Consider the following 13,678-nt stretch of genomic DNA (forward strand, 5'->3'; position numbering starts at 1 on the left):
GGTCTCAGCTCAGATGCCAGCTTCTTACTCCAGAACGCCCTTCCACTGTCTTCTGTTGTAATTTATATTCTATTTTGAAATTTAAGGTGACCATTTTTAAATTGTATTTTTTTAATTTTTAAAAATTGAAGAATTTTGTTTAATTCTTAAAACAACTTTCATTCTTCCACTTCGTGTTCATGATAGCATTTGTCATTATGTGGTCTTTTATTTTCCTGACTAGTAAGACAGGAGTCTCATCTGTTTTGTCTACTAATGAATCTCAGTGCCCAGCACACCACAGGGGGTGCCAAATAAATATTAGTGAATAGTGTGCCAGGAACTGCAGTGACTATGGTGTTATAATAGGTTTTGGCTTTTGAGGAACTTACTGTGGTCCAGTAGTGAAGACAGACGTGTCTTCTCTAAGCAGAGTATATAAGCAGACTTACAGCCTGGAAGGAGAATACGGCTCAAGGCTCTGCTGGCTGGTCGCTTCTTGTCTCCCAGAATGCAAACGCCACACGCCCCCCACCCCCAACGAGTTTTACAGGGTATCCTATTGGGTCTTTTAAGTATGTTCAAAGAATTAAACAAATACTCATTGAACTCCTACAGTTTTTCAGGCACTGTGTCAGCACTACAGTCAGGGCAGCAGTAGTACAGGCACATCTGTGTCCTCATGGAGGTCATGGTCGAGAGGAGGAGTCAGAGGTCCCCGTCTCCCATTGTGTCTCCTGAGAGGCACCAGCAGATCCTATCTTGGGACATTTGTTCAGTGTAATCATCACTGAGTAGTTTACCTTGCTTTTTGGTCATCTTAAAAATTAATGCCTAGAAAAAGTCTCATAAGAAAAAACAGATACCTGAGACCAGAGACAGTTTCTCTTGTCCCATTTTTAGAATTCCCATGTGGGGAAAGTGTTACCATCTCTGCCTGGTAGCTCAGAACCATCCAGACGTTTGCAAAAAATAATCTATGTAAATGACACAACTTGCTGGAGAACAGTTCAAGCTTTCGAACTTGCCCACTCTTCTTCATTTCTTCCTCCCTCCCACCTTTCTGATCCCTCCTTCCCTTCCCTGGTCCTGTGAAGCAGTCACTCTTGTGATCATGAGCGATGCACTGAGGAACAGCCGCATGTGGTCCTGGGGACACACTGCTGGGTTGGGTGCCCCATCCCTCTCTGCTGCCCTGTGTCTCCTCCTCCTCCTCCTCCTGGCTGGCACGACTGAGCTGCAGCCACACTGTGCACTAAAAGGTGCCTCAGCCCCTCCTCAGGGGTCCCAGGGCTCCAGAGAGGAGGCTTAGCTTTTACGGAAGGGGAGGTTTCCATGAGAAACAGGGCTTCTGGGAGGCAAGTCCTTTTGGAAGGTGTGTGCTCTAGCTTGAGGGAGAAACAGCCAAGCAGCGTCGCCACTCCATGGCGGATTCCTCCTAACACACGCAGACACACTCACACAAACACATATGTTCGCACATTCTTTCCCACACTCACACATGCATTCTCTCTCATGCACACTCAAACACACACGTTCACACATTCTCTCACACACACATGCATTCTCACACACACATTCATTCACACACACAAATTCTCTCACACACTCATACACACTATTCACATGTTCTCTTACAGAAACACGTTAACACATTCTGTCACACACACACACATTGACACATTCACTCACACCTCTTTCACACATTCTCTCACACAAACACAAACATTTGCTCACACATTCTCTCACACACTCATACACACATTCACACATTCCCTCACAGAAACATATTCACACATTCTGTCACACTCACACACATACATTGACACATTCGCTCACACCCCTTCACACATTCTCACGCTCACACACATTCAGTCTCCCACACTCACACACACATTCCCTCACACACACTCATACAACACATATTCACACATTTAGTCACACACACATTGACACATTCACACCCCTTTACACATTCTTTCTCACACTCACATTCCCTCCCACACTCACACAACACATATTCACACGTTCTCACATTCACACACATTCTCACACATATTCACACATTCTCACACATTCACACATTCTCACACACATTCACACCTTTCACATTCACACCTTTCACATTCACACAAATACACATTCTATCAACACATATTCACACATTCTGTCACACACACACCTGCACACATTCTCCCTGTCACACACACTCATAGACATTCTCACGCACACATTTACACACACAAACACATGTACATATCCTATTTCTCTGTCACACACAGAGCTGCACATTCTCTCTTGTGCCGACACACACACATGCACACATTCTCCTTCTTTCTCCCAGACTCCTATGCACTCCCACACACTCCCACACCCCCACGTTCACGCATTCTCTCACATATACTCACACAATCACACTCTCACGCTATCTCACACACACACTAACACACACTATCACACACACTATCGCAATCTCACACACACACTCACACACTATCACATTCTCACACACACACTCACATACACTATCGCACTCTCACATGCCTCCTTCCCCACTGCAGGAAAAATTGCCTAATGAATGTCTCATGACTGAAACACCGATCCTGATTCCTGAAAGGCGGTTGTAATTATTAAACTGAGAGAATCATGAAACACTTCTTGATATTTGAAAGGCTTATCAAGACGAGATCAGGAGCAGGTCAAATTACCAGTTATGAACTCATTTTTGTAGAAATGGACTCATTAGCAAGCATGCCCATTGCCTAAAAGTATAAGACCTCTTTCCTCTGGATTGAGAGAAATGACTTAAAAAAAAACCTTTACATAAAAGCGGCTCTGCCTTAATTGTTATTCCATTCATTGCTGGACTTGGGCAGGTTCCTGCAGCTGGTCCAGCTCACAAGCTGGGAAGTTGGAGAGGAGCAGGACGTGCCCACAGTCAGAAGGGCTGATCATCTTATGCAGACCAACCCTCTTTGCCTAAAGACTGGCCACTTCTCTTTCTTTACCCCAGGACCAGAGTATGAATCTAGCAGGATGAAATGGCTGGTGGAAGAGCTCATTTCTCCTCTCACTGGATCTTCACTTCCCTGGCATTAGCTTCTCTGAGGTCTACGGAATGCTGAGAACCCGGGAGGTTTTGGAAGCAGCTTCCTAGTTCTGGTTACAAAGCACAGTGCGGCCCAAAGAGAAATTGAAAATTTGGTCTGACAGGACCAAGCGTCTCTTGTAGGAGGTGACTTAACAGATGGATTCGTGGGGAATTTCTGTGACTAGTGAAGAGAAATTAGGCTGGAATATGGTTGATGGGAAATGGCAGGGGTGCAGGTGGGGTGACTCTAGCTGAAAACTGAGCTGAAAGCTCAGCCCTTCATCTATTTCTTTGCCTTTCACTAAAGATACCCAGGTAAATAGGGGTCCCCTGATGGGAAGGGGGGTCCCATGTGTGCACACTTTCAGTCCTCTCATGAGTTCAGAAACTGCTATTCAACACACATTTTCTCTCTCTCTCTCTCTTTTTTTTTGAGACAGTTTCGCACTTTCACCCAGGCTGGAGTGCAGTGGCGTGATCTCAGCTCACTGCAAGCTCCACCTCCTGGGTTCACCCCATTCTCCTGCCTCAGCCTCCTGAGTAGCTGGGACTACAGGCGCCCGCCACCATGCCCTGCTGGTTTTTTTTTTTTTTTTTTTTTTTGCATTTTTAGTAGAGACGGGGTTTCACTGTGTTAGCCAGGATGGTCTTGATCTCCTGACCTCGTGATCCACCCGCCTCGGCCTCCCAAAGTGCTGGGATTACAGGCGTGAGCCACCACGCCCAGCCCAACACATATTTTCTTGCAAAACAACTTGTACCAATGGATATTTGAAGATATATAGATCCCAAGTACCTATGTGCAGCTTAGGCTCAGCTGGGACCACCTGGCTATGTTTGCCCATGGGAGCCCCTAAACTTTTCCACAGCTGTGTGTCTCCTATGATTTTGAGATCATCACAGTATGAATTCATATTACTGGATGGTACATGAAGTGAGTACACACCCATTCCCTCATTCCATCCCCATAATTCTACTGAAAGTAGAAAGACCGATATTATTGTTATTCACTCATTTTTCAGACAAGGAAGCTGATGGCGGAATGGGCATGAATGTCTTTCCCAGGGTACAAAGCAGGTCAGCAGTTGTCTACCTGCCCTGTGCAACATGTCACCAAGGGCCACATGTGGCTGGTGAGCATTTGAAATTAGGATACTGTGACTGAAGAACTGAATTTAAATTTGATTTATTTTTAAATTATTTTAATTTGCATGTAAATGGCCATTTGTGGCTGGTGGCCACAATATTGGGCACTGTGGTAGCAGAGAGTTCCTTAAAATCTTGGCTAAATAGGAAAAAGGTTGCCCATGACCTATTCTATGTGGAGTACAATGTGGTTTCCCTTTGGGTAGAATTTCTTACCAATCAGGTCAGTGTGATTTCGTGTTGTCAGTGCTGTGGCTATATTCCAGTGTTCCTCTGATACCTCTTGGCATATACAAGGAAGCAGATGTGGTTTCCCCACCACTGTTCTTGTAGGAGCTCTAGTGCAGGGGAGCTGTCCGTGGTAGGAGAGTCCATTACACAAGCAGCAGGCAGCAGGTTCTTTTTCAAAACTCCGCACAGGTTGTGAGTTTGGGAGCCCAGACTGCAGACCTTGCCTAGGCCCCCAGAGGCAGGAAGGAGACTTCTCAGCCTACATTGGTCCTAGGAGGCTCATTGGCAGAGAAGGAGCTGCTGGTGTGTGTGGCTCAGGCCTTGGGGGAGCTTGCGGATCAGCTGCTCTGCTGTTGCCTTGCTTGTATCTGGGTGGAGCTGGATTCACTGGGATGGAAACAGGCTGATGGATCAGGGTCATTCACAATCCTGTGCTGCATGGCTTTCTGTTTTAACTCTGTTCAGTGACTTCCCTGTCAAGGTGATAGCCTGCAATTTACAAGTCCATGTCAATGACAAGGGGCTCCCTGCACATACAAATACCATAATCACACTAGTCTTTTTCAGTTATGAAGAATTCACCAACTTCATAGCCCCCCCACCTGCAAACACACATATGATCTTGTCATTCCATGAATTAAGGCAGGTGGGATGTTTTTACATTACTTCTAATCCCATTTGGTGAAATGAGAAGTCCAGTGTAGTATCTTCTTATGTTGCTCATAGTTTATGTAGTAAACCACGTAGTGTGTGAAGTTCTTTCTCACTCTCAGTCTCCTGATGCTTCCACACACCCATGAGGTCCCCACTATTCTCTGCAAATTCTAAAGCTTGGAGAGTTTTAACAACTGGTCTACAGACCTCAGCTAAGTAGAAGCAGGAATGGCCAAGGTCCAGGGTGTGCTTTGTGATTGGAGGAGCAGTGAAGCTACATGAAATGGCTTGGGGGCCTTTCCTGAGTGTGGAACTTGGACTGTGGCATGCCCATGCCTGGGCTGGGGAGGGGAGAGCTGTGCGTGGCATGCGAAGAGGTGAAATGCTGACCGAGTTACTCATCCAGTGAAAGACAGCCTGCTTTCTGCAACACGGAGCCCTAGAGACGGATCGTCAGCCCATTCTGAGGTGTGGGCTGCTGATGGGCAGCTGTGAATTAGGCTCCGACAACACTGCCGTGTGAGTTGTTGAACTTGGCAGTCATTCTTTTGGTTGACAAATAAGAATGTGGCAATTTATTACATTCTTGACATTCTGCTGAGTCTGAGGTTTTAAATGGAACCTTAATATGTGTTTGTTTTCCAGGGTAAATGGATCCTTCTATGAGATCTTGCAAGTGGACTTTGGAATTGATAATAGCAGTGACCTGGCTGGGGCCCAGCAGATTACCTGGCAGGTGGAGTACCCGATTGAGGACTCCATGAGTGAGCTGGTCATCTCCGAGATCTTCGTCAGCCAGACAACCTTCGTGGGCATCGTCCCTCTTGCCATGGTGAGGAATCTGGGGGTTTCAGAGGAAGTGTCACAAAGAAGTTTTCTTTAAACATGATGCACTGTATAATCTGTTATTTTCCACATACCTGATACACTGTTTAAACAAGGAAAATATACTTAAATTGCATTTGATCTACCTGCTTTTCATAATGGCTCCTTGGGAACTATTTAAGGTCTACCATGTAAATCCCTTTTCATTTGTGGATATTGCGGAACTGTTTCCTGGGGAGCCCTTATTCTTTATTTTCTCAATCTGCGTGCATATTAGGACTGAGTGCTGCGCTGAGTGAAAACAGTTTTGTTGAAATGCATCAGGGTTACACGTTGGGAACAGTGGCTCTATATGCCAAGTAACTGACCCCTTGTCAATTGGCTTTGCCCTTAAGTCTCCCAGGTAACTTATGGATTGGAAAACTCTAAAATGCAGATGGACTGAAAGAGCCTTGCTGGGAACTGACCACTTTAAGCTGGGTAGAGCCCCAGAGTCCACAAAACTGTCTGTGTTTCTGCTTCACTGGCCTGGAGGTGATTGGATTTCTTCTCCTGGGCTTGGTTGAAGTTACGTTCATAGTCAAGCTCAGGGGCTACATCTGAGATCAGGGTCATGGGTGAGATTCCAGAGCCTAAATTCCAGAGATTCCACGGAGACAGTAAGTCCATGGGTACTATCTGCTTAATACCCTTTTCCACACTGGAAATGTTCAACCATTTTCTGCACTGCCTTGACTTTCCTGTCTGGTACCACAGTGTGGGATCCATGTCCAGATACTCTAGAAAAATCTGTGGGTGCTTTTGATCATTCATCATGCAAGTTAAACAACAAAGTTGAGACTCCTTTGAACCCTATATCTTAGAATTAATTCTGCCATCCCCGAATCTCGAGTGTCTCAAGTGCGTTGAGTGTGTCTCTCTGCTGGGAACACACTTTCCCTACATCTCCCACGTCTGGGTCCTTTTCCCCACCTCAACTGTTAGGGAGTCACCTTCTCTGACCTTGTTGGCTAAAACTGGCCCTCCCTCCCCTGCCAGCTCATCACCCTCTACCTGTCATCATCCTGTTTTATCTTCTTCCTAGACATTATCACTGGTTGATATTTAGGGTTCATTTTCTGTCTTCCTCCCCAGAAGGTGGGATTCATGACAGTAGGGTTATCCTGGTCAGTTGTGTCCACATCTTTCACCCCTGCACCTAGCACAATGGCTGGCACAGTTAATGTTTGTTGAATGAATGAATGGATCTGTGCTTTAGTCCAAGCTTCCAGGGTCATTTAGTTTTTGAAGATTAGACTGACGGAGATCATTCCTATCATCATTGACCCACATTGTGGTTTGAAGGCAGCCACATCTAGATGGGGAAGTACCTGTTAGGGAACAGAGATGGATGGGTGTGGGTTTTAAGGTGGAACGAAACTGCATCCCTTGTGCCTGGGAACCCATCTATAAATTCTCCAGCTCAGCTAGGTCAGGCTGAGGTTGGGAAATCTCTACTCAATGTCCTTACCACTTTGCTCTATGCTTTATCTGTAGCACTGCATTCACTGTGGGTTTGGAAGCTACCACTGCTGCCACCTCCTCTACTTCCACCTTCTCCTTCCTCCTTCTCTTCCTCTTCCTTCACTTCCCCTCCTTCTCTTTCTCATTCTCCTTCTCCTTCTTTCTCCTTCTCCTTCTTCTCCTCCTTCCTCTTCCCCTTCCCCTTCTCCTTTTCCTTATTCCAAAGCAAGTCATGGAAAGATCAGTGGCAATTAATGCTGGACTGCCCCTGCATGAAGTAAGGGCACTAGGGTACATAGCTACACAATGTACGAAAAATGGGCTCACTATATTCAGAGTCTGATGTGAAGCAGAAATCCCTCTGTAGTTAGAACAGAGCAGCTTTAAATGCAAGGACTTAAGTACACAGGGAATGAAACAGATGAGAAGCGGATGTAGAACAGAAGAGAGCTGGGCACCCTAGTAAGAGTGGGAATCTGCTACTACCCCCAGGCCAGAGGGTGAGGGTGGAGGGGTTATTACCAGAGCCCAGGACCTGGGGCTCACTGCTGCAGCTAGAATCACATTTGAGCAGCCTGGTTAGGGCTGGAGTGTGGGAGAGATTCAACTGTTGCGAAGGATGCTACCTGAGGCAGGGCTGGGAGCGGGGTGAGGAATTACCTGGCTTCTGCCTCCCTCCTCCTGCCAGATCCTGCAAAGTCTTTCACTTAATCTCATTCTGCTGGCTGAGGCATAAGCTTAGGAAGCAGCATCTTCAGGGCTCAACACTGCTATGATCCAGAACTGATCAGAGGAGGGCCAGGAACTGGATTTGAGGGTGACGGGCTCCAGCCAGTGCCATTATCTTGCTTGTTTTATTGCATGATGTGACTCCTGTGAACCAAATCCAGCCTGTCCCTCAGAAGCTTGCATATTCAGAACGTGGCCATGCCAAGTCTCGTTCCTCTCAGGTCTCCTTTTGGCTCCCTCGGCCCAGAATGCTCCATTATGGCTGATTTCTTGTCACTTTTCATTTGAAGGTCAACTCGTGGAGAGGCCTCTCCTGGTTACTCTGGCTAAATTAGTCTCCCCCTTTCTATTTTCACTTATTTGTCCTTGTCTTGTGCAGATCCCATCACAGTCTGTGATCCATGCTTATTTATGAGTGTTTGTGTCCTGTCTGTCTCAGTCTAGGTCCAGCCATAAGAAAGAATCTGAACACGGAAAGTTTAACATAGAGAATTGTTAACTATCACAGAGGACTGGGATAGTGAGGGATTGGTTAGTTAGAAGTGAAGAAAACTCTAAAGAGTATAGGAATGGCAGATACAGGGAGCAGCTGCTAGCCTGAGGGCTGAACTATAATGCTGAAAGAAGAGGTTTCCCTGCCTATCCCCCTAAAGCAACGTTTCTTGAGAGGTTATGGTCACAGCTTACTGAATGGCAGACAAGTTGCTGATGCAGCACTCGAGTAGAGCTTGATGGGAATCTGTCCTCTGTAGTGCTAGGGACAGCTGTTCACAAGTGATGCACTTGCTACCAAACTACCGCAGGTGGACCTTGGGGAAAGCTGCCAGCTGTGAGGTGCTGCTGGCCACCATGAACTGTAGGAGTGGGACACCGAGGAAGCCACCAATGCTGGAGAAGGTCCGTGCATGGCAGGAGCTGCAGAGAGAGGGCCTCAGCATCAGAAAGTCAACCCTTTCCTCCCAAACTGTCTCTCCAGCATGTTCTACTGACAAAGCCTAATATCGTGCCCATTGGAAAAGCAAAAATATTAAAATAGGGCTCAGATCTATTTTCACAGAGCAGGTAATGAGGGGTGAACTTGGAGCTGAGAGGCCATGAATCGATAACAAGCATACTGCAGGTCTTCCACACTGGATTTCAAGCTCCCTGATGAGAGGAGCCATGCTTGTTTTGCTTGCTGGATGTTTTTTCAGCATGGTGCCGAATATATAGTATTTGCTCAGCAAATGAACAAATGGTTATGCCTACCATCAGAGCCTGAGTCCATTGGCTAGAGAGCTCTTGCTTGCCATATTATTAATTTTCCTGTGCTGCGCTAACAAATTACCATAAACTCAATGACTTTAAAAACCTACAGATTTATTCTCTTAGAGTTCTGGAGGTCAGAAGTCTTAAGTAGGTTCCCTGGGCTAAAGCGAAGTTGTCAGGAGGGCTGGTTCCTTCTGGAAGCTCTAGGGGAGAATTTATTCTGTACCGTTTCCAGCTTCTAGAGGCCATCAGCTTTCCTTGGCTCGTGGGTCCACATGACTCTCATCTCTGCTTCCATCATTGTATCACCTTCTCTGAGTCTCCTGCTTTCTCTTCCCTTTTAAGGACCCTTGTGATGACATGGGGCCCACCGAGATAATTCAGGATAATCTCCCCATCTCAAGATCCCTAACTTAATCACACTTGCAGAGATTCCTTTGGCCATGCCAAGTAACATATTCACAGGTTCTGGGATTAGGACGTGGACATCTCTGGAGGGGGCTGTTATTTTCCTACCACACTTGCTTATGCAGGATTCCAGCTCTCTCTAGTTGGAGCTTCCTCAAACTGGGTGCTCAGGGCTCTCCATCTCTTCTCCCATGATCTGCTCTGTCATTGTGTTGTAGCCCCAGGCTGCTGCCTGCACCAGCTTACAGCTTAATGCCTCCCAGGCTGCTGCCTTGGGAGCTCTCTTGGCCTCCATGTCGCTCTGGCACCTCTGACAGCTCCAAGATCCTAGGGATACTACTCTCTCCTTATCGGGGATGCACTTTCATTGTGCTTGGCTCTTCCAGAGGACCCCAGAGCAGAGCTTCCAGAGCACCAAGGAACATGAGTCTCTTAGTTTTCATAGGCATCCTCATCCCCAGGGGGGATGTGGACAGCCACAGGACAGGGGCTGGGTGGGCTCTGGTCACAATTTCACATCACTGTCCTCTAATCCTGGGACTGGGAGGAGGAGACCCGAAGTCAAAGCCCAGCTGGCCTCTCATTCTCCACGTAGCCTCAGGCTGGTCACCTAACCTCCCTTTGCTTTAGTAGCTCATGTGTGAGTTTACAAGCAAGAGTACCTCTTCTGTCTACTTCACAGTGGTGTCAGATGGATAAACTGAGCCATAAAAAATATGAACATGCTTAAACTATCAAAGCAAATATAAAAGTCATGTATGTAAAGGGAAAGTGTCCCAGATAGGGCACTGGATCAGATTCAGCTGGCGTGTGCGATTAACAATCCTCTCTATCCAGCCAGTTTCGTTATCCTATTGATTTGCCTGGGAAAATTTCAATTATGATTACCTTCGAGGTAGGTGGCAGTGAGATATTTTGGCCAAGAGTGAGGGCTATTGGGTCAACCTGCCTAGTTTGAAATTTGAGCTCCAGTTACTAGCTTCATGATATTGGGCAAGTCACTCAATCTTTCTGAAGCTCCAATTCTTTATCTGTAAACTGTAAAAATCACATTGCCTGCCTGATAGTTTTGTGAGGATTAAATGATATACTAAGGTAAAGTGTTTGCCCATTGACCTGGCATACTGCATGCACTCAGTAATGTTGAGCTGTTATAATTTTCGTCATTGTCATTGTGTTATCTAGCCATCTATAGGTGTAGTTGTCAAACTTTGGGAGAAGGTAAAACAGAAGTTCAACCTCAGGATGGATGATGGTGGGTTCCCCTCTTGGAGAAAAGGAGGAGGAAAGGAGGCTGATTTGCTGAGTCAGACACAGCCAAAGGGTTTAGGGTGGGCACAATATGGGTGCAGAGAGAGAGACAGAATCACAGAGGGTCTGGGAGCTCATGGAGAGCTCCTACTGTTTGAGAGGGTCAGGGAAGAAAGGGGAGGAAGGAATGTGCTATCTAATTCTTGAAGGTGAATGGACATTAGCCAAGTGGAAAGAAGGAAGGTGTTCTAGGCAGATGGAATGATGTGTGTAATGAGTAGGAGCAAGAGCATGGGTGCTTAGAGGGCTGCAGGTGGCTTGGTGGGGCTGGTGTTTGGGCTGAGGGGAGGTGATAAGGGGAACAGAGAAGGGGGCAGCAGAACACTCTAGTAGGCTTGCATGCTAGGCTAGGATGTCTGATCTTTGTTCTGGAGTTACCCTTTATTCATTGGTTTGGATCATTTATTACGGATCACAAAGAATGTATGAATCCACAAGTATTCATTGCAGTTCTGTATGTTGTGGTTTGAATGTGTCCTCTCCAAAATTCACAAGGAAACTCAATCCCCCTTGTGGTGGTGTTACCAGGTGAGGCCTTTTGGAAAGTGATTAGCCATGAGGGCTCTGCCCTCACAAATGGATGGCTTCCTTATAAAAGGGTTGGAGGAAGCTGGCTTAGGCCCCTGTGCCTGTCCCTTCCGCCATGCGAGGACATGGTGTTTCGTCCTCCCTGAAAGATGCAGCAACAAGGCACCATCTTGGAAGCAAAGAGACCAGATCTTCAGCAGACACTGACCTTGCTAGGGTCTCTGTCTTGGCCTTCCAGCATCTAGAACTGTGAGGAAGTAAATTTCTGTTCTTTATAGATGACCCAATCTCAGGTATTTTGTTGTAGCTGCACAGAAGAAGGACCTGTGGTATACTCGGCAGGTGGGGTGGTGGCCAGTGGTGTTCTCTTTGCCAACGGCCACTCCTGCCACCTGCTTCCTTCCCAGCTTTCTTGCTAAAAGGGCCTCGGTTATGATCTTTGCCCCCTGAGTGGCCACATCCTTTGGTCCACTGGGTAAGGTTGGACCCCTCTACAGTCCCAGGGTGGCATCTGGATTGGCCTAAACCATCACGATTTGTTCATCCCCTTCCCTTGTGATTATTGCACCCTGGGGGAAGTTGCCTAGTTGGGCGAGGGGTCTGGAGAAATAATAACTTGTCGTTAAAAAGGATTGAAGCACAGGGCTATTCCTGCTTTCTGTCCCTGAGCGTGACTGTAAGGAGCGGGAGGTGTCACTGTGAGAGGAGCTGCACACACTCTGGGATGGCAGAGCAGAGACAGGGTGGGAGGCTGTGTCCTCGCCAGTGTCACAGGCTGCCCAGCTACCCCGTTACCAGCCTCCCTCCTCTGGGCCTCCTGCCTTGTGACACAGTAAACCTGCCCACTGTAAATCCCCTCTGGCTAGCCCTTAGCTGCAGCTTGGAGGGTTTCAACTGAAGGCTCTTCTTAACCTCCCATCACCTTCCTAGGCCTGCTGGGCTCCTTGCACAGGGGTTGTCACTATCAGGAAGGAAGGGGCAGGGATGCCATCCACTGTGCCATCCCTCATTTCTCCCTGGAGAGGAGACTTATTCCTACAGGCCCCAGTTGGCCGTGGCACCTTCCTTCCCATTGGTTAAAACTGGGTGGCATACACAGATGCTGGGGGAATGAGGGTCTGGCCTTGTAATCTTACCTGTGACAGCCATGGACTGGGCAATTGAAGCATCTGCACTCATGGAATTGCCCACGCAGTGCCCCTAGTGCCCTCTGAGAAGGTGCTGCTGTCCTGGGATTCAACTCCAGACTTATGATTTAGGACTTTGCTGCCACAGATGTGTGATCCTGGATTGTGTTGGTTGCTGTTGACATTTTGGGTAGCAAGTCAGCCTCTACTTCATGAAGATAAATACACAGCTTTTGGGAGAATGCCTGATAGGAAGTGGGAGGGACCCAGTCATGGACACCAGGGTGGGGCTGATGTAGTAGCCAAGCAGGCAGGCTGGCAGAGGGAGGCGGCTGTGGGGAGGTGCTCACTCATTCATTCTTCCTTCCTTCTATTCATCCAGCCATCCACCCATCCAACCACCCATCCACCCTTCCATCCACCCATCCACCCTTCCATTCACCCATTTACCCTTCCATCCACCCATCCACCACCCTTCTATCCACCCATTTACCCTTCCAACCGCCCATCCACCCTTCTATCCAGTCATTTACCCTTCCATCCACCCATCCACCCTTCCATCCACCCATCCACCCTTCCATCCACCCATTTACCCTTCTATCCACCCATCCACCCATCCACCCTTCCATCCACCCATCCACACTTCCATCCACCCATTTACCCTTCTATCCACCCACCCACCCATCCACCCTTCCATCCACCCATCCACCCTTCCATCCATCCATCCACCCATCCACCCTTCCATCCACCCATCCACCCTTCCATCCACCCGTTTACCCTTCTATCCACCCATCCACCCTTCCATCCACCCATCCACCCTTCCATCCACCCTCCACTCTTCCATCCACCCATCCACCCATCCAGCCTTCCATCCACCCATTCACCCTTCCATCCACCT

At 47.6% G+C, this 13,678-nt stretch overlaps 1 protein-coding gene across 5 annotated transcripts in view; it reads left to right on the top strand.

Annotated features, from left to right (window-relative positions):
- Window positions 1–13,678, top strand: part of TMEM132B (transmembrane protein 132B) — a 503,624-nt gene that overhangs the window by 361,202 nt on the left and 128,744 nt on the right. For all 5 annotated transcript variants that reach the window (XM_055096359.2, XM_055096360.2, XM_034934821.3 and 2 more), the window contains one exon: window positions 5,747–5,933. In XM_055096359.2, the coding sequence (XP_054952334.1) occupies window positions 5,747–5,933 (187 nt within the window). The remainder of the gene's footprint in view (window positions 1–5,746; window positions 5,934–13,678) is intronic.

This window comes from Pan paniscus, chromosome 10 (genome assembly GCF_029289425.2).
Source record: "Pan paniscus chromosome 10, NHGRI_mPanPan1-v2.0_pri, whole genome shotgun sequence".
Lineage (NCBI taxonomy): Eukaryota > Metazoa > Chordata > Mammalia > Primates > Hominidae > Pan > Pan paniscus.